At 45.1% G+C, this 21,239-nt stretch overlaps 1 protein-coding gene across 1 annotated transcript; it reads left to right on the top strand.

Annotated features, from left to right (window-relative positions):
* Window positions 1-284: 284 nt before the first annotated feature.
* On the top strand, window positions 285-21,233 carry LOC149434300 (neural cell adhesion molecule 1-like). The gene is made up of 9 exons (XM_089663837.1): window positions 285-403; window positions 6,489-6,572; window positions 6,842-7,054; window positions 8,134-8,277; window positions 10,240-10,377; window positions 10,461-10,572; window positions 13,892-14,055; window positions 16,349-16,526; window positions 19,387-21,233. The coding sequence occupies exons 1-9, from the start codon at window positions 343-345 to the stop codon at window positions 19,439-19,441; spliced, it is 1,149 nt and encodes a 382-aa protein (XP_089519963.1). The 5' UTR covers window positions 285-342; the 3' UTR covers window positions 19,442-21,233.
* The last annotated feature ends 6 nt before the right edge of the window (window positions 21,234-21,239 follow it).

Raw genomic sequence — 21,239 nt, 5'->3', positions numbered from 1 at the left:
CTTCTGCGCAGCCTACTCAGAGTCCGCCTTCAGTCCTCACACCACTTGCTGGAGTCATCTGTAAGCACCCTTTCCTTCCTCACCAGGACAGACATCTCTTCTTCCCTCCCCCTCCTTTCCTCTCCCCTATGGTCCCAGGAGTCCGTTTGTCCTCATCCCTGGCGCCTCGAAGACTCACAGATGACAAGGCAGTGAGGTGAGCGAAGAGATGGACGTGATGTTGTGTAAGGAGGGGGCCAGGGGGCAGCGTGGGGGGCAGAGGGCAGAGTCCTGGACACCAGGGTATAAATTCCATAGGGGTGACCCCCCGTGCACCACATTCACCAGCAGCAGCTCTAGAAGATGCTCAACATGTCCCCACCAGGGAGCTCCATCATCCTACTGCTCTTCCTAGCAACCTCAGGTGAGCCCAGATCCTGACCAACCATGACTTGTATCCTGTGCTTCTCACACTATGAGCAATTCAAATTATTATTTTATTTAATGTATCTTCTACTTTTTTTTTTTTTCTTCTATATGCCATTCTTTATTTTTTATTTTTTTTTATTTTGCATGCTGCCTGTTGTTAGTTTTGTCAATTTGGAATTTTTTTTTTTTTTTTTAAGTAGCAATATTTCTAACCTATTTCTATCTTTTTATTTAAATATTTTTATTTATTTAATTATTTTTATTGAGTTCTTAATTTTTTTTATTGAATTCTTTTTCCACATTTTTTCCCTTTTTTTCTATATGCCATTCTTCTTTTTTAATTTTTTATTTTTTGCATGCTGCCTTTTGTTAATTTTGTCACTTTGGAATTTTATTTAATTTTTTTTTAAGTAGCAATATTTCTAACCTATTTCTATCTTTTTATTTAAATATTTTTATTTATTTAATTATTTTTATTGAATTCTTAATTTTTTTTTTTATTTAACTCTTTTTCCACATTTTTTTCCCTTTTTTTCTATATGCCATTCTTCTTTTTTTATTTTTTGCATGCTGCCTGTTGTTAATTTTGTCAATTTGGAATTTTATTTAATTATTTCTTTTAAGTAGCAATATCTCTAACCTATATCTATCTTTTTATTTATTTAATTCTTATTATTGAATTCTTAATTCTTTTTATTTAATTCTTTTTCCACATTTTATTTTCCTTTTTTCTATATGCCATTCTTTTTTTTCTTTTTTCTTTTATTCTTTTACCACTTTTATATTCCTTTTTCCTATATGCCATTCATTTTATTTTAATTTTGCATGCTGCCTGTTGTTAGTTTTGTCAATTTGGAATTTTATTTAATTTTTTTTTAAGTAGCAATATTTCTAACCTATTTTTATCTTTTTATTTAAATATTTTTATTTATTTAATTATTTTTATTGAATTCTTCTTTTTTTTTTTTTTAGTTCATTCTTTTTCCACATTTTTTTCCTTTTCTTCTATATGCCATTCTTCATTTTTTATTTTTTTTGCCTGCTGCCTGTTGTTAATTTTATCACTTTGGAATTTTTTTTTAAGTAGCAATATTTCTAACCTATTTCTATCTTTTTAATGAAATATTTTTATTTATTTAATTATTTTTATTGCATTCTTAATTTTTTTTTAATTTAATTCTTTTTCCACATTTTTTTTTCCTTTTTTCTATTTGCTATTCTTCTTTTTTATTTTTTATTTTTTGCATGCTGCCTGTTGTTAATTTTGTCAATTTGGAATTTTATTAAATTTTTTTTTTTAAATAGCAATATCTCAAACCTGTTTCTATCTTTTTATTTATTAAATTATTTTTATTGAATTTTTTTCCACTTTTTTTTCTTTTTTCTATATGCCATTCTTCTTTTTTTATTTTTTATATGCTACCTATTTTATTTACTTTTTTTTTAAGTAGCAATATCTCTAACCTATTTCTATCTTTTTATTTATTTATTTTTCCAAAATTATTTCCTTTTCTCTATATGCCATTCATTTTTTTATTTTTTATTTTGCATGCTACCTGTTGTTAATTTTTTCAATTTGGAATTTTATTTAATTTTTATTTTAAATAAAAATTAAATATCTCTACCCTATTTCTAGCTTTTTATTTATTTAATTCTTTTTATTGAATTCTTAATTTTTTTCATTTAATTTTTTCCACATTTTTTTCCTTCTTTCTATATGCCATTAATGTTTTATTCTTAATTTTTTTGCATGCTGCCTATTGTTAATTTTGTCAATTTGGAATTTTATTTAAATATTATTTTTTTAAGTAGCAATATCTCTAACCTATTTCTATCTTTTTATTTATTTAATTTTAGTTATTGAATTCTTAATTCTTTTTATTTAATTCTTTTTCCACATTTTTTCCCCTTTCTTCTACATTTAAGTAGCAATATCTCTAATTTATTTCTATGTTTTTATTTATTTAATTCTTTTTATTGAATTCTTAATTCTTTTTATTTAATTATTTTTCTACATTTTTTTCTTTTTTTTCTATATGCCATTCTTACTTTTTTTTTTATTATTATTTTTGCATGCTGCCTGTTGTTAATCTTGTCAATTTGGAATGTTATTTAATTAGTTTTTTTCTAAGTAGCAATATCTCAAACCTATTTCTATCTTTTTATTTATTTAATTCTTTTTATTGAATTCTTAAATATTTTTATTTAATTCTTTTTCCACATTTTATTTTCCTTTTATCTATATGCCATTCTTCTTTTTTTATTTTTTATTTTATTCTTTTTCCATTTTTTTTTCCTTTTTCCTATATGCCATTCATTTTATTTTAATTTTTCATGCTGCCTGATGTTAGTTTTGTCAAATTGGAATTTTATTTAATTTTTTTTTTAAGTAGCAATATTTCTAACCTATTTCTATCTTTTCATGTATTTAATTATTTTTTATTGAATTCTTAAATATTTTTATTTAATTCTTTTTACACATTTTATTTTCCTTTTTTCTATATGCCATTCTTCTTTTTTTATTTTTTATTTTATTCTTTTTCCATTTTTTTTTCCTTTTTCCTATATGCCATTCATTTTATTTTAATTTTTCATGCTGCCTGATGTTAGTTTTGTCAAATTGGAATTTTATTTAATTTTTTTTTTAAGTAGCAATATTTCTAACCTATTTCTATCTTTTTATGTATTTAATTATTTTTATTGAATTCTTAAATATTTTTATTTAATTCTTTTTCCACATTTTATTTTCCTTTTATCTATATGCCATTCTTCTTTTTTTATTTTTTATTTTATTCTTTTTCCATTTTTTTTTCCTTTTTCCTATATGCCATTCATTTTATTTTAATTTTGCATGCTGGAGTTTTGTTGAATTTTTATCTGTAGCAATATCTGTAATATTTTGATTGTCAGATAATGTTTTCTATCTTCTTTATTGAATTAATTTTCTGCTTCCCCCCCCCCCAAAATTCCCATATTTCCCATCATAGCACAAATACCCCCCAATCATCCCTATTAGTAAAACTCCTCCCCCCCCCCAAAAAAAATGTCCCCTTCTTGCACGGATCTCCCCCCCCCCCCCCCCCCCACTCCAAATCATCCCCTTCTCTCAGCACAAATTCTCCTCCACCAATAATTCCCCATCCTAGCAAAAATCCCCCCCCCCCCCATATTTTCCCTCCTGGCTAGATCCCACGAGGATCAGGTCACGGTTAGACACCTATAGTTCGTAGATCCCACGAGGATCAGGTCACGGTTAGACACCTATAGTTCGTAGATCCCACGAGGATCAGGTCACGGTTAGACACCTATAGTTCATAGATCCCACGAGGATCAGGTCACGGTTAGACACCTATAGTTCATAGATCCCACGAGGATCAGGTCACGGTTAGACACCTATAGTTCGTAGATCCCACGAGGATCAGGTCACGGTTAGACACCTATAGTTCGTAGATCCCACGAGGATCAGGTCACGGTTAGACACCTATAGTTCGTAGATCCCACGAGGATCAGGTCACGGTTAGACACCTATAGTTCGTAGATCCCACGAGGATCAGGTCACGGTTAGACACCTATAGTTCGTAGATCCCACGAGGATCAGGTCACGGTTAGACACCTATAGTTCGTAGATCCCACGAGGATCAGGTCACGGTTAGACACCTATAGTTCGTAGATCCCACGAGGATCAGGTCACGGTTAGACACCTATAGTTCGTAGATCCCACGAGGATCAGGTCACGGTTAGACACCTATAGTTCGTAGATCCCACGAGGATCAGGTCACGGTTAGACACCTATAGTTCATAGATCCCACGAGGATCAGGTCACGGTTAGACACCTATAGTTGATAGATCCCACGAGGATCAGGTCACGGTTAGACACCTATAGTTCGTAGATCCCACGAGGATCAGGTCACGGTTAGACACCTATAGTTCATAGATCCCACGAGGATCAGGTCACGGTTAGACACCTATAGTTCATAGATCCCACGAGGATCAGTTCACGGTTAGACACCTATAGTTCATAGATCCCACGAGGATCAGGTCACGGTTAGACACCTATAGTTCATAGATCCCACGAGGATCAGGTCACGGTTAGACACCTATAGTTCATAGATCCCACGAGGATCAGGTCACGGTTAGACACCTATAGTTCATAGATCCCACGAGGATCAGTTCACGGTTAGACACCTATAGTTCATAGATCCCACGAGGATCAGGTCACGGTTAGACACCTATAGTTCATAGATCCCACGAGGATCAGGTCACGGTTATGATATTTACACTTTGTATCACTTTATATATATATTTTTATATCACATTTATTTATATATGTTGATTTATTTATTGATTCATCTGAGAAGCGTTACATCACATTATTACATTACATTACATTGAGTTTATATAGCTCCAAAGGGTTTGCTCAGCGCTGTACAATAGAGGGGGGACAATACATGAAACAGAACAGCAACTACAAACAGCACACGAGGGGTTAGAGGGCCCTACTCTTTCGAGCTTACAATCTAGGAGGGAGGGGGTAGAGGCACAGGAGGAAACGGCTGTGGGGGATGGAGTGGTAGGAGGAGGGAAGGGCAGCGGCTGTTAGGTGAGGGTGGGGTAGGCTTCCCTGAAGAGGTGGGTTTTCAGGGAGCGCCTGAAGGCGAGGAGGGAAGGTGACAGTCTGATGGATTGGGGTAGTGAGTTCCAGAGGATGGGGGAGGACCTGGAGAAGTCTTGCAGTCGTGCGTGGGAGGAGGAGACCAGGGAGCGAGATAGAAGGAGGTCCTGTGAGGAGCGAAGGGTACGGGTAGGGCGGTACCTGGGAATCAGGTCGGTGAGGTAGTCAGGGGCAGTGTTGTGAACGGCTTTGTAGGTCAGAGTGAGCAGTTTGAATTTAATGTGTTGGGCGATAGGGAGCCAGTGGAGGGAGAGGCAGAGGGGGGTGGAGCCAGTGGAGGGAGAGGCAGAGGGGGGTGGAGCCAGTGGAGGGAGAGGCAGAGGGGGGTGGCAGAGGTGGAGCGGCTGGTGAGGTGGATGAGTCTGGCCGCTGAGTTCAGGATGGTCTGAAGCGGGGAGAGCCTGCACTGGGGTAGGCCGGTGAGGAGGGAGTTGCAGTAGTCCAGGCGTGAGATAATCAGGGAGTGTACGAGTAGTTTGGTGGTGTCTGGGGTAAGGAACGTACGTATCTTGGAGATGTTCCGGAGGCGGAGCCTGCATGTGTTTGTCAGTGATTTGACATGAGGTTGGAAGGAAAGGTTTGAGTCCAGAATGACTCCAAGGACCTTGGCTTGCGGGGCGGGATTGATGGTGGTGTTGTTGGTAGTGATGGAAAGGGTGGGGGGGGGGGGCGCGGGCAGGGGGGAAGACCAGGAGCTCGGTTTTGGAGAGGTTGAGCTTGAGGAAATGGAGCGACATCCAGTCTGAGATGTCTTTTAGGAGGTGAGTGATGCGGGCGGAGAAAGTGGAGGTGAGGTGAGGGGTGGAGAGGTAAATTTGAGTGTCATCAGCGTAGAGGTGGTAGTTGAAGCAGCGGGAGTGTATGAGTTTGCCAAGGGAGGAGGTGTAGATGGAGAAGAGAAGGGGTCCAAGGACAGAGCCCTGGGGGACCCCAACAGAGAGGGGGAGGGAAGGGGAGGTGGCACCATTGTAGGAAACACTGAAGGAGCGTCGGGATAGGTAAGAGGAGAACCAGGAGAGAGCGGTGTCTCTGATGCCAAGGGAGAGTAGTTTATTAAGGAGGAGGGGGTGGTCAACTGTGTCGAAGGCCGCAGAGAGGTCCAGGAGGAGGAGGACAGAGTAGTCGCCTTTGGCTTTGGCGTTACATTGTTTTCCCTCATCTCGGGTACCATGTGATCACTGGCGTCGGCTTTAATTCACAGGATGGGGGGGGGGGGTGAAGGGAATGAAACATGATTTGGACACACTGAGGGGCGACTTTCGATTTCGCCTCCTAATTCTATTGGGTGACTCCATACAAACGCCAGCATTGCCCGGCGGCCGGGCCCTCCGGATATTGCAGAGATTTGCTGCTCATATGGACTTTATTATGCGGCTGTTTCAGGATTTGTATCTTTTGTGTCTTCCAGGATTCTGCGCCAAACCTCGCGTGGAAATCATTCCGGCCAATGGAGAGATCTATCTGGGGAAAGAGCACAGCTTTCTATGTAAATGTAAGAGAACTTCGTCCAATGTACAGCCACCCCTCCCCCACAAGACCCCCCCATGCCCCTCCCCCAAAAGCCTACATGCCCAGACCATATCTGTGTCGGTAAATGTCGGTCGGTTTGTTCCTAAGCCAACCTCATGGGACTATTCTGATTGGCCCTCGTGGTGATCACATGGTCGGGAACCGCCCCGATTGGCACTGATCCAGGCTCTGCGGTCGGGAGGGCTAAAGCTGTCCTGTTCAGATTTGGGTGACAACTCTCTCTCTCTCCAGCTTCGGTGGAGGCGACGATGAAATGGATCAGCGGTGAGGATGACGAGGAGATCGAGGACGAACCACGGCGGTACAAGAAAGACAACATCGATGAAACGACTCTGACGCTGCAAGTCATCGCCTCCAGGGCGGAGCCTGACCGCATCATCAGATGTCAAGCCGAGTCCGAGTCCGGAGAGACCACAAATACCGACATCAAAATCAGGATCATCCGTAAGTCCGGCCTCAGTGCGGTCAGTTCATACCATGGGGACTGGCGGTACTGGGGGGGAGGGGCGTCGGCCCCCATGGGCCTTTATCGATGGTTTTCACCATTTTGCACTCTAGTGAGTCATACATGTCTGGAAATGAGTGCTTCTGAGACCTCTACATGTGACATGAGACCTCTACATGTGACCTGTAACCTCTACATGTGACCTGAGACCCCTGCATATGACATGAGACCTGAGACCCCTGCATGTGACATGAGACCTCAACTTGTGACCTGTAACCTCTACATGAGACCCCCGTTTTCAGTCCACATGTAGCCCAAGACCCGTTTTCAGTCCACATGTGGCCCAGGACCACTGTTTTCAGTCTTCACGTGGCCCGAGACCCGGTTTCAGTCTACACGTGGCCCGAGACCCCTGTTTTCAGTCCACAAGTGGCCCAGGACCACTGTTTTCAGTACACACATGGCCCGAGACCCGGTTTCAGTCCACACATGGCCCGAGACCTCTGCAACCTACATGTGGCCTGGGGCATGTACAGTACAGACCTGAGACCTCTGTTTTCAGTCCACACGTGGCCCGAGACCTCTGTTTGCAACCTATATATGACATGAGACCTGAGACCCCTGCATGTGACATGAGACCTCAACTTGTGACCTGTAACCTCTACATGAGACCTCTGTTTTCAGTCCACACATGGCCCAGGACCTCTGTTTTCAGTCCACACATGGCCCGAGACCCGGTTTCAGTCCACACGTGGCCCAAGACCTCTGTTTTCGGTCCACACGTGGCCCAAGACCTCTGTTTGAAACCTACATGTGGCCTGGGGCATGTACAGTACAGACCTGAGACCTCTGTTTTCAGTCCACACGTGGCCCAAGACCTCTGTATTCAGTCCACACGTGGCCCGAGACCTCTGTTTGCAACCTACATGTGGCCTGAGACATGTACAGTACAGACCTGAGACCCCTTTTTTCAGTCGACACGTGGCCCGAGACTCGTGTTTGCAATCTGCATTGCCCGTCGATGTCACATTGATGTTGCTGATCCAGATTTCGCTCCTTTCATCGTATCTTTATACAGAGAGACCAACTTTTGTGAAGGATGTGACGGTTAACAAATCATTCATCGCCGACTCGGTGGCCAAGCTGCCGTGCGCCGTGGAAGGCATCCCCACACCTCAGATCACGTGGTTCCGCAATGAAATGGTCGTCCCAATCTTACCAGGTCAGTCCGACATTCTTACATCCCAGTGAAACTTTCTGACAGATCGGAAATCCCACACATTCACCAGCAGGGCGGGCAGTTTATGCCACCAAGACTGCACCCAGTCATGTGACCACTGTGACAGCCAGTCACAGTGGTCATGTGATTACACAGATGACCTACCCCCCCCCCCTTGAGGCATATTAGCTCAGTTAAAGGGATAATGAGGCTGGGCAAGAAGAGGTTAACGCCTGTATCAACAGCTCCATCTAGTGGCCGAGAGGCAGTATAGTTTTCGGAGAAAGCTATACCGCATTTTGGCCCCTAGGTGGAGCTGGGGCATTAACCTTCTGACATTCGTGCAACAAATGTATTACAACTAGACCCCTAAGGCAGGGGTATTCACCACAAGGCAAACAAGGCATGTGCCTAGGGCGGCATCTTTCAGGGGGGCAGAACCGTGACCTGGAAGAAGGGACAGAAAAAGGTACACATGCGACACGGGGAGCAGGTAGGATCCGAGAGAGGCTGCGGGCTGCTTGGTGGTGTATGCAGAGCCTGACTCTCCTTCCCGGGGATGTCCATAGCTGTGAAGGTGAGTGTCTCTCCCTCGCCGGGAAGGCAGGGGCGATGTGTGTTAGCGAAAGGCTCTCTTGGGTGTGGGGGGCAGGGGTGCTGTTGGTCAATGTAAGGCTTTCTCCATGGGGGGGGCAAGTGGGGGAGGTGTTGGTCGGTTTCAGTCTCTCTCCACAGGGTGGGGGGGAGGCAAGGGGGGGGTGTTGTTGGCCAATGTCAGGCTCTCTCTACGGTAAGGGGGGGGGGGTGTTGGTCAATGTCAGGCTCTCTCCACAGGGGGGGCAAGGGGGGGGGTGTTGGTCAATGTTAGGCTCTCTCCATGGGGGGGGCGTGTTGGTCAATGTTAGGCTCTCTCCATGGGGGGGGCAAGGGGGGGGTGTTGGTCGGTTTCAGGCTCTCTCCACAGAGGGGGGGCAAGGGGGGGTGGTGTTGGTCAATGTCAGGCTCTCTCCACAGCGGGGGGCAAGGGGGGGGGGGGGTGTTGGTCAATGTCAGGCTCTCTCCATAGGGGGGGCAAGGGGGGGTGGTGTTGATCAATGTCAGGCTCTCTCCACGGGGGGGGGCAAGGGGGGGTGGTGTTGATCAATGTCAGGCTCTCTCCACGGGGGGGGGCAAGGGGGGGTGGTGTTGGTCAATGTCAGGCTCTCTCCACGGGGGGGGGGCAAGGGGGGGTGGTGTTGGTCAATGTCAGGCTCTCTCCACGGGGGGGGGGGCAAGGGGGGGTGGTGTTGGTCAATGTCATTTTAGATACAGATGTTTTTATTCGGATACAAATGGATACATTGTTGCAACCGCAAGACTTTTTCGTGTAAAATATAATAGCGGACTGGAATTCTTCTTCTTCTTCTGCATCCTCTTCTTCTTCATCCTCTTCTTCTTCTTCCTCTTCTTCTTCTGCATCCTCTTCTTCTTCATCCTCTTCTTCTTCTTCTTCTTCTTCATCCTCTTCTTCTTCTGCATCCTCTTCTTCTTCTTCTTCTTCTGCATCCTCTTCTTCTTCTTCTTCTTCTTCTTCTTCTTCCTCTTCTTCTTCTGCATCCTCTTCTTCTTCATCCTCTTCTTCTTCTTCTTCTTCATCCTCTTCTTCTTCTGCATCCTCTTCTTCTTCTTCTTCCACATTCTCTTCTTCTTCTTCTTCCTCTTGCAGATCACGGCTCATGCGCAGATTTTTTATCGGTAAAACGATTGGCCGATTTGCCCATCATTACCGGGAAAATCGTCCGATCGTCAAAATCGGCCGCAAATTTTGCAACTTGACCGATTAAAAAAAATGTGCCAAAACCCCGAAAAACGGCCGACCAATTAACCCACTAACGGTGCGAAAATCAGCTGATTTTCGACCCGTCTATGGCCGTCATTATTTACAGAAAATAATTTTTAAAAAATGTGACCTTTTTTTCGGTTTAGGCCGCCTTTCAGCGACTCGGGATGGGACGCTGACCATAGACAAGATCCAGCTGGCGGATGCCGGGATGTACTATTGCCAGGCCTACCTCCGAGAACGCAATGAGATTGAGTACAAGAACGTGTCTGTGACGGTGAACGGTGAGACCTCGCCTCGTCCTCCGCCTACAACTTGCCTTCTGATCCGTTCCTTCCGGTTTTAACCACAAGCTTCTCTTCCTCAGCGGCTCCGGAGGTCAGCATTGAGGAGTCCTTCCCCAAAATCACTTCCAAATCCAACGCCTCGTTCACCTGCTCTGTGACCGGACACCCCAAGCCTGACATCGTCTGGAAGAGGTGAATACCCTTTATATCCTAATATGCAGAAAGGAAAACATAGCGACGCGCTTCGTCCTTCCAATGTGGCTGCAATGTTACTTTGTTATTTATTTTCATTTGTTCAATACAGGACTGTACAAGTCTCTGCGCCAGAGGAGCTTACACTCTAATGTCCCCTCCCCCACAGTCCCATCAGTCTCTGCGCCAGAGGAGCTTACACTCTAATGTCCCCTCCCCCACAGTCCCATCAGTCTCTGCGCCAGAGGAGCTTACACTCTATTGTCCCCACCACAGACACCCAATTTCACAATTATACGTGTATTTTTATAGCTCTGACCTATACCGCAGCGCTGTACAGAGAAAACTGAGCCAATCACATCAGTCTCTGTACCACAGGAGCTTACACTCTAATGTCCCCTCCCCCACAGTCACATCAGTCTCTGTACCACAGGAGCTTACACTCTAATGCCCCCTCCCCCACAGTCACATCAGTCTCTGCACCAGAGGAGCTTACACTCTAATGCCCCCTCCCCCAAAGTCACATCAGTCTCTATACCAGAGGAGCTTACTCTCTAATGTCCCCTCCCCCACAGTCACATCAGTCTCTGCACCAGAGGAGCTTACGCTCTAATGTCCCCTCCCCCACAGTCCCATCAGTCTCTGAACAGAGGAGCGTACGCTCTAATGTCCCCTCCCCCACAATAACATCAGTCTCTGTACCAGAGGAGCTTACGCTCTAATGTCCCCTCCCCCGCGGTCACATCAGTCTCTGCACCAGAGGAGCTTACGCTCTAATGTCCCCTCCCCCCGTGGTCACATCAGTCTCTGCACCAGAGGAGCTTACGCTCTAATGTCCCCTCCCCCCGCGGTCACATCAGTCTCTGTACCAGAGGAGCTTACGCTCTAATGTCCCCTCCCCCGCGGTCACATCAGTCTCTGCACCAGAGGAGCTTACGCTCGAATGTCCCCTCCCCCGCGGTCACATCAGTCTGTGCACCAGAGGAGCTTACGCTCTAATGTCCCCTCCCCCGCGGTCACATCAGTCTCTGTACCAGAGGAGCTTACGCTCTAATGTCCCCTCCCGCGCGGTCACATCAGTCTCTGCACCAGAGGAGCTTACGCTCTAATGTCCCCTCCCCCCGCGGTCACATCAGTCTCTGCACCAGAGGAGCTTACGCTCTAATGTCCCCTCCCCCGCGGTCACATCAGTCTGTGCACCAGAGGAGCTTACGCTCTAATGTCCCCTCCCCCGCGGTCACATCAGTCTGTGCACCAGAGGAGCTTACGCTCTAATGTCCCCTCCCCCGCGGTCACATCAGTCTCTGCACCAGAGGAGCTTACGCTCTAATGTCCCCTCCCCCCGCGGTCACATCAGTCTCTGCACCAGAGGAGCTTACGCTCTAATGTCCCCTCCCCCGCAGTCCCATCAGTCTCTGCACCAGAGGAGCTTACGCTCTAATGTCCCCTCCCCCCGTGGTCACATCAGTCTCTGCACCAGAGGAGCTTACGCTCTAATGTCCCCTCCCCCGCGGTCACATCAGTCTCTGCACCAGAGGAGCTTACGCTCTAATGTCCCCTCCCCCCGCGGTCACATCAGTCTCTGCACCAGAGGAGCTTACGCTCTAATGTCCCCTCCCCCCGCGGTCACATCAGTCTCTGCACCAGAGGAGCTTACGCTCTAATGTCCCCTCCCCCGCAGTCCCTTCAGTCTCTGCACCAGAGGAGCTTACGCTCTAATGTCCCCTCCCCCCGTGGTCACATCAGTCTCTGCACCAGAGGAGCTTACGCTCTAATGTCCCCTCCCCCACAGTCCCATCAGTCTCTGAACAGAGGAGCGTACGCTCTAATGTCCCCTCCCCCACAATAACATCAGTCTCTGTACCAGAGGAGCTTACGCTCTAATGTCCCCTCCCCCGCGGTCACATCAGTCTCTGCACCAGAGGAGCTTACGCTCTAATGTCCCCTCCCCCCGTGGTCACATCAGTCTCTGCACCAGAGGAGCTTACGCTCTAATGTCCCCTCCCCCCGCGGTCACATCAGTCTCTGTACCAGAGGAGCTTACGCTCTAATGTCCCCTCCCCCGCGGTCACATCAGTCTCTGCACCAGAGGAGCTTACGCTCGAATGTCCCCTCCCCCGCGGTCACATCAGTCTGTGCACCAGAGGAGCTTACGCTCTAATGTCCCCTCCCGCGCGGTCACATCAGTCTCTGCACCAGAGGAGCTTACGCTCTAATGTCCCCTCCCCCCGCGGTCACATCAGTCTCTGCACCAGAGGAGCTTACGCTCTAATGTCCCCTCCCCCGCGGTCACATCAGTCTGTGCACCAGAGGAGCTTACGCTCTAATGTCCCCTCCCCCGCGGTCACATCAGTCTGTGCACCAGAGGAGCTTACGCTCTAATGTCCCCTCCCCCGCGGTCACATCAGTCTCTGTACCAGAGGAGCTTACGCTCTAATGTCCTCTCCCCCCGTGGTCACATCAGTCTCTGCACCAGAGGAGCTTACGCTCTAATGTCCCCTCCCCCGCGGTCACATCAGTCTCTGCACCAGAGGAGCTTACGCTCTAATGTCCCCTCCCCCCGCGGTCACATCAGTCTCTGCACCAGAGGAGCTTACGCTCTAATGTCCCCTCCCCCCGCGGTCACATCAGTCTCTGCACCAGAGGAGCTTACGCTCTAATGTCCCCTCCCCCGCAGTCCCATCAGTCTCTGCACCAGAGGAGCTTACGCTCTAATGTCCCCTCCCCCCGTGGTCACATCAGTCTCTGCACCAGAGGAGCTTACGCTCTAATGTCCCCTCCCCCGCGGTCACATCAGTCTCTGCACCAGAGGAGCTTACGCTCTAATGTCCCCTCCCCCCGCGGTCACATCAGTCTCTGCACCAGAGGAGCTTACGCTCTAATGTCCCCTCCCCCCGCGGTCACATCAGTCTCTGCACCAGAGGAGCTTACGCTCTAATGTCCCCTCCCCCGCAGTCCCTTCAGTCTCTGCACCAGAGGAGCTTACGCTCTAATGTCCCCTCCCCCCGTGGTCACATCAGTCTCTGCACCAGAGGAGCTTACGCTCTAATGTCCCCTCCCCCACAGTCCCATCAGTCTCTAAAGAGCTTACAATCTATTTTCTAAACATATGCAAACCATACATGTAACCAGACTTGGATACATGCATGTAGAAGCCGAATCTGTCTGTCTGTCTGTCTGTCTGTCTGTCTGTCTGTCTGTCTGTCTGTCTGTCTGCCTGCCTGCCTGCCTGTCTGTCTGTCTGTCTGTCTGTCCTATTGATGGACAGATTGGTCAGCAATTTCAACAAAAATATAATTTCCGCCTTTGTTGCCATCAGAGGACAAGAGGTGGTCAGCCATGATGGACAGAAATACATCTTGAGCTCCAATGGTCTTCATCTCTCCATCACTGACCTGGCCAAGGCCGATGAAGGGAACTACACCTGCTACGCCAGCAACAGCCTGGGACAACAGAGCACAACGCTGACCCTGCAAGTAATCGGTACGCTTGGCGTGTGCACATCGCGCCTCCAACACACGCCTGCCCAGCATACTTGTTATTTCTGCAGCATCACCTCTTTATCCCCATAAATGTTTACAGATTTTAATGAAAAGTTTATCATTCTTTTTTTAGAGGCAATTTAACTTTCGAGTGGAACTGCTCGGCCTCTGGGCCTTACAGATTAAACGTTTTATATAATTTAAAGCGGAGCTCCACCCAAAAGGGGAAGTTCCGCTTTAAGGACTGCTCCCCATTAAGGATTGGCACCTTTGGGGATCAGGTACCCAAATTTTTTAATGAATTTTTTATTCATTTTTAATATTCAAAGCAAACTCCCCCATCCATCCCTAACATCCCCATCATCACTTTGAACCCCCCACCCCCTAGCATTTCTAGCCACAGCCATCTTGAGTAAGGGCAGATGATTCATGTATTATTTACTTCCTGGAATCCATCAGCCCTTAGCTGAGGTATTTGCTGAGCTGAGAACCCCCCCTCCACTCCTGAAGACTCCTGGGATGTATGACATCATTTGTCGCGACAAATACTTTTTTCTGACCTCCGGAATGGATTGATTGGTTTTTATGCATTCCTACGGAAAACCGCGTTTTGGTTTACAAATTTTTTGCAATATGAAAAGTCCCGCAGAACGCATTAAATTCGTAAACCGAGGAACGCCTGTTTTAGGTTTATGGGTGGTGGCAATAAGGGTACTTGCTGATATGTCTAGCTCAGCCTTTCTCAACCAGGGTGCTTAGACACCCTGGGGTGTCTTGAGTTTCCTTCAGGGGTGTCTTGAGGTTCCTTCAGGGGTGTCTTGAGGGTCCTTCAGGGGTGTCTTGAGGGTCCTTCAGGGGTGTCTTGAGGGTCCTTCAGGAGGGCCTTGAGGTTCCTTCAGGAGGGCCTTGAGGTTTCTTCAGGAGGGCCTTGAGGTTCCTTCAGGAGGGCCTTGAGGTTCCTTCAGGGGTGCCTTGAGGTTCCTTCACGGGTGCCTTGAGGTTCTTTCAGGGGTGCCTTGAGGTTTCTTCAGGGGTGCCTTGAGGATCCTTCAGGGGTGCCTTGAGGATCCCTCAGGGGTGCCTTGATGTTTCTTCAGGGGTGCCTTGAGGTTCCTTCAGCAGTGCCTTGAGGTTTCTTCTGGGGTGCCTTGGCAAAATGTCTAAAAATTGCCCAAAACTTGTATACAAGTTGGCTTTTTAGTTACACAAAGCCACGGGTTTTCATAGCAACCTTCTAGATACCAGCATCCTGACAACCAATGACACCATCAGCTGATAAGGAGGATGTTGGTTGCCTAGTTTGACCCTCCCCCACCCCTCTCCATCAGTGCTGTGGTCACGTTAGCTCAGTGATGGAGAAAAATTGAGGAAGAAGAGAAACATAGGCATACTAGTCGGTACCCGTGTGCAAAAGTATATTTGCTTTGGAAGAATAAACCACCTCTAACGTTGGGTGTTCTACATGTGTGGATGTTGCTGCACTATATAAAATGATTAGAATAGTTTTTCACATTTTAGAATGAGGTGCCTTGAGACTGTCCCTGATTTTAAAGGGTGCCTCAAGGCTGTCCATGATTTTAAAGGGTGCCTCAAGACTGTCCATAATTTTAAAGGGTGCCTCAGGACTGTCCATGATTTTAAAGGGTGCCTCAAGACTGTGTATGATTTTAAAGGGTGCCTCAAGGCTGTCCATGATTTTAAAGGGTGCCTCAAGACTGTCCATGATTTTAAAGGGTGCCTCAAGACTGTCCATGATTTTAAAGGGTTCCTCAGGACTGTCCATCATTTTAAAGAGTGCCTCAAGACTGTCCATGATTTTAAAGGGTTCCTCAGGACTGTCCATCATTTTAAAGAGTGCCTCAAGACTGTCCATGATTTTAAAGGGTGCCTCAAGACGGTCCATGATTTTAAAGGGTGCCTCGAGACTGTCCATAATTTTAATGGGTGCCTCAAGACTGTCCATGATTTTAAAGGGTGCCTCAAGACTGTCCATAATTTTAAAGGGTGCCTCGGGACTGTCTATAAATTTAAAGGGTGTCTTGACGAAAAAAAGGTTGAGAAACGCTGGTCTACCTATATATAGACCTCTAGTCGTCCTTTGAAGGAAGGACATTTTATGTGATCATTGTGTGTTGACGTTTTAACAACTTTTTACCTAAATTTTTTATAATTAAAGCTAATTATAATAAATGGCCAAAAATATTTTTATTAAGAAGGAGTTTCATTACTACCTTCCATGCAAAACACCAAAAGAAATGCAAGAGTTTCTAACCGACCTCCTTGTGTCCCTTTAGAGCCTGCCCGTGTCGGAGCCGGAGTCATCGCTGGGATCATCTTACTTATATTCTTGGTGACCCTGCTGGCCGTAGACCTGACTTGTTACAGAACGAGACGCCGCGGCTTCCTCATGTTCTTGTCCACCAGCATACTGGGTAGACCAACGCCGAGGGTCAAGCTGGAGGATGACCTCAAGTAAGTTTCCTTCTCCCATCTCCGTCTGCTGCACACCTACTGTCAGTGGACAGTTCCATGTCTGATTGGAGTAATAGAAAAGAAGGAGCGGCCGATGTCCAAAAGAATGCACTGTTGATGGTAGATTAAGAGGCGTTTATTGAGAGTAACAACAAGTACATCAACCAACGCGTTTTGGGAGAAAAGACTTTCCCTTCACCAGGGCGCTCCTTCTTTTCTATTATTCCAAGTATACGTGTGGAAACAACCTCAAGGCCATACCAGAAATGCAGCAGCCCAAACCCTTAAAAACTCTTAAAAACCCCCAAAAAGTAATTTCCCGATGATGCCAAAATACAAGACTTTTGGCAAAATCTTTTTTTCCTTCTCTCACTGTATTGCATATATGCAGGAGCATGGTTGTCACCCTAGAAGGAGCAGCTGGACGATCCCGTGTGCAAGGGGCCTCAGTGGTGGAGTTAAAAGACCAAATGGGACCAAAGAGAAGAAGTCCATTGTTAGGAGAAGTTCATTATTAGAAGTCCATTATTAGAAGTCCATTATTAGAAGTCCATTATTAGGAAAAGTCCATTATTAGAAGTCCATTATTAGGAAAAGTCCTTTATTAGGAAATGTCCATTATTAGAAGTCCATTATTAGGAAAAGTCCTTTATTAGGAAATGTCCATTATTAGAAGTCCATTATTAGGAAAAGTCCTTTATTAGAAGTCCATTATTAGGAAAAGTCCTTTATTAGAAGTCCATTATTAGGAGAAATCTATTATTAGAAGTCCGTTATTAGGAAAAATCCATTATTAGAAGTCCATTATTAGGAGAAGTCCATTAATAGAAGTTCATTAATAGCAGAAGTCCATTATTAGGAGAAGTCTATTATTAGGAGAAGTCCATTATTAGGAGAAGTCTATTAATAGAAGTCCATTAATAGAAGTCCATTAATAGAAGTCCATTATTTGGAGAAGTCTATTATTAGGAGACGTTCATTAATAGCAGAAGTCCATTAATAGGAGAAATCCATTATTAGAAGTCTATTATTAGGAGAAGTCCATTATTAGGAGAAGTCCATTATTAGGAGAAGTTCATTAATAGGAGAAGTCCATTATTAGAAGTCTATTATTAGGAGAAATCCATTATTAGGAAAAGACCATTAATAGAAGTCCATTAATAGAATCCATTATTAGGAGAAGTCCATTAATAGAAGTCCATTAATAGAATTTATTAGTAGGAGAAGTCCATTAATAGCAGAAGTCCATTATTAGGAGGTATATTATTAGGAGAAGTCCATTATTAGGAGAAGTCCATTAATAGAAGTCCATTATTAGGAGAAGTCCATTATTAGGAGAAGTCCATTAATAGCAGAAGTCCATTATTAGGAGGTATATTATTAGGAGAAGACCATTATTAGGAGAAGTCCATTATTAGGAGAAGTCCATTATTAGAAGTCCATTATTAGGAGAAATCTATTATTAGAAGTCCGTTATTAGGAAAAATCCATTATTAGAAGTCCATTATTAGGAAAAGTCCTTTATTAGAAGTCCATTATTAGGAGAAGTCCATTAATAGAAGTCCATTAGTAGGAGAAGTCCATTAATAGGAGAAGTTCATTATTAGAAGTCTATTATTAGGAGAAGTCCATTATTAGGAGAAGTCCATTATTAGAAGTCCATTATTAGGCGAAATCCATTATTAGGAGAAGACCATTATTAAAAGTCCATTAATAGAAGTTCATTATTAGGAGAAGTCCATTAATAGAAGTCCATTATTTGGAGAAGTCTATTATTAGGAGACGTTCATTAATAGCAGAAGTCCATTATTAGGAGAAGTCCATTAATAGAAGTCCATTAGTAGGAGAAGTCCATTAATAGGAGAAGTTCATTAATAGGAGAAGTCCATTATTAGAAGTCTATTATTAGGAGAAGTCCATTATTAGGAGAAGTTCATTAATAGGAGAAGTCCATTATTAGAAGTCTATTATTAGGAGGAATCCATTATTAGGAGAAGACCATTAATAGAAGTCCATTAATAGAATCCATTATTAGGAGAAGTCCATTATTAGGAGAAGTCCATTATTAGGAGACGTTCATTAATAGCAGAAGTCCATTATTAGGAGGTATATTATTAGGAGAAGACCATTATTAGGAGAAGTCCATTAATAGAAGTCCATTATTAGGAGAAGTCCATTAGTAGGAGAAGTCCATTAGTAGGAGAAGTCCATTATTAGGAGAAGTCCATTATTAGGAGAAGTCCATTATTAGGAGAAGTCCATTAATAGCAGAAGTCCATTATTAGGAGAAGTCCATTAATAGAAGTCCATTAATAGAATCCATTAGTAGGAGAAGTCCATTATTAGGAGAAGTCCATTATTAGGAGAAGTCCATTAATAGAAGTCCATTAATAGTATCCATTAGTAGGAGAAGTCCATTATTAGGAGAAGTCCATTATTAGGAGAAGTCCATTAATAGCAGAAGTCCATTAATAGCAGAAGTCCATTATTAGGAGGTATATTATTAGGAGAAGACCATTATTAGGAGAAGTCCATTATTAGAAGTCCATTAATAGAAGTCCATTATTAGGAGAAGTCCATTAATAGCAGAAGTCCATTAATAGCAGAAGTCCATTATTAGGAGGTATATTATTAGGAGAAGACCATTATTAGGAGAAGACCATTATTAGGAGAAGATCATTATTAGGAGAAGTCCATTATTAGGAGAAGTCCATTATTAGGAGAAGACCATTATTAGGAGAAGTCCATTATTAGGAGAAGTCCATTATTAGAAGTCCATTATTAGAAGACGTTCATTTTCAAGGTTTACATATATGATGACACCAACCAATTCTTCACACATAATTTTTTACCTTTATAGGAAGGGGACCTCCGACAAGAGCCACGTGGCAAATATTTCGGGCATCGATGCCTGACACCGTCCAAGGTTAACATGGACACAAGAGGAAGCGGCGGGATAAAGAACCCAACTCTGAGACATCCAGTAATGTGCCCCCCCCCCCCCTCGGGGACCAAGAGACTTCTGCACTGTATATAAATCTCACAACCTTTGAAAATGTGTTTTGTTCTCTAACTACCTGAAGATAAAACCTGATTTTTAAAGTGGACAGTCCCTATTCCTCCACCACAGTCCCCTCTACTGGGACAAGTGGTGGGTGGGGGGGGTGGCTGCCCTGGGCACAATGGTTTACTGTAGGGATGGGGGCACCTTCCTCCTGTTACAAAGCTGACAGGGGTAGTGATAGCGGCAGTGATTTTGACTAGGACCCTCTAAGCTTGCACATCAGAAATGGGGGAGGGGGGGTGCAGTTTGGCATCTTTGCCATGGGTGCTGGGTGACCTTGTCCTGGCACTGACAGTCCCATTTTTTAAACATATTTTTTCAGTATCTAGTTAGTCCTCCTCCATTCACATTGGAATTAGGTAGAGCCAGAAGAAAGCAATCAGGGTCAGAGGCCTCCAGGAGATGTCGGCCCCAAGTCATGCCATCTCTCCAAGTGCTCCACAGGTACTGAATCATGGCGGCAGCTGTGTAGATCCGAGTTGATCCACATATAGGAGGGGGCACTGTGAGGGCCTATTGCGCTACATGGCATGTCTAGACAAGGGAGAGGACAACACAACTGACCTTCTCATCACTTTACAAGAGACAATGAGAGGTGAATACAGGGGGGGGGTTGGTTGTCAGTCCAATATATCAAAGAAACAAAGAGAACCTGTCAGCATAGCTGTAGTGACCATCTGGGGTTGGAGGCTTCCATTGAAGCAATGCTAGTTATGGGGCAGAGCACCCCTGATGTACAGTGACCGTGGACTTGCACAGCCTTTAGTAGCCGGCAACTAGCACAGCCTTCAGTAGCCTGGAACTAGCACAGCCTTCAGTAGCCTGGAACTGGCACAGCCTTCAGTAGCCTGGAACTAGCACAGCCTTCAGTAGCCTGGAACTAGCACAGCCTTCAGTAGCCTGGAACTAGCACAGCCTTCAGTAGCCTGGAACTGGCACAACCTTCAGTAGCCTGGAACTAGCACAGCTTTTAGTAGCCTGGAACGAACATAGCCTTTAGTAGTCTGGAACTGGCACAGCCTTATTAGCCTGGAACTAGCACAGCCTTTAGTAGCCTGGAACTAGCACAGCCTTTAGTAGTCTAAAACTGCCACTGTCTATAGTAGCCTGGAACTGGCACAGCCTTTAGTAGCGAGGAACTAGGACAGCCTTTAGTAGCCTGGAACTAGGACAGCCTTTAGTAGCCTGGAACTAGGGCAGCCTTTAGTAGCCTGGAACTAGGACAGCCTTTAGTAGCCTGAAACCAGCACAGCCTTTAGTAGCGAGGAACCAGGACAGCCTTTAGTAGCCTGGAACTAGCACAGTCTTTAGTAGCCTGGAACTAGGACAGCCTTTAGTAGCCTGAAACCAGCACAGCCTTTAGTAGTGAGGAACCAGGACAGCCTTTAGTAGCCTGAAACCAGCACAGCCTTTAGTAGTGAGGAACTAGGACAGCCTTTAGTAGCCTGGAACTAGGACAGCCTTTAGTAGCCTGGAACTAGGACAGCCTTTAGTAGCCTGGAACTAGGACAGCCTTTAGTAGCCTGGAACTAGGACAGCCTTTAGTAGCCTGGAACTAGGACAGCCTTTAGTAGCCTGGAACTAGCACAGCCTTTAGTAGCCTGGAACTAGCACAGCCTTTAGTAGCCTGGAACTGGCACAGCCTTTAG

Source organism: Staurois parvus, unplaced genomic scaffold (assembly GCF_062004578.1).
Source record: "Staurois parvus isolate SC_StPar_1 unplaced genomic scaffold, SC_StPar_1.0 ptg001782l, whole genome shotgun sequence".
Lineage (NCBI taxonomy): Eukaryota > Metazoa > Chordata > Amphibia > Anura > Ranidae > Staurois > Staurois parvus.
This window is presented reverse-complemented; position numbering and strand designations above follow the sequence as displayed.

Coding starts and splice junctions, on each gene's coding strand:
- LOC149434300 (XM_089663837.1), top strand. CDS start 343: ATGCTCAACATGTCCCCACCAGGGAGCTCCATCATCCTACTGCTCTTC. Junction 404..6,488: donor GCTCTTCCTAGCAACCTCAG/GTGAGCCCAGAT, acceptor TGTGTCTTCCAG/GATTCTGCGCCAAACCTCGC. Junction 8,278..10,239: donor GGTCGTCCCAATCTTACCAG/GTCAGTCCGACA, acceptor TTTTCGGTTTAG/GCCGCCTTTCAGCGACTCGG.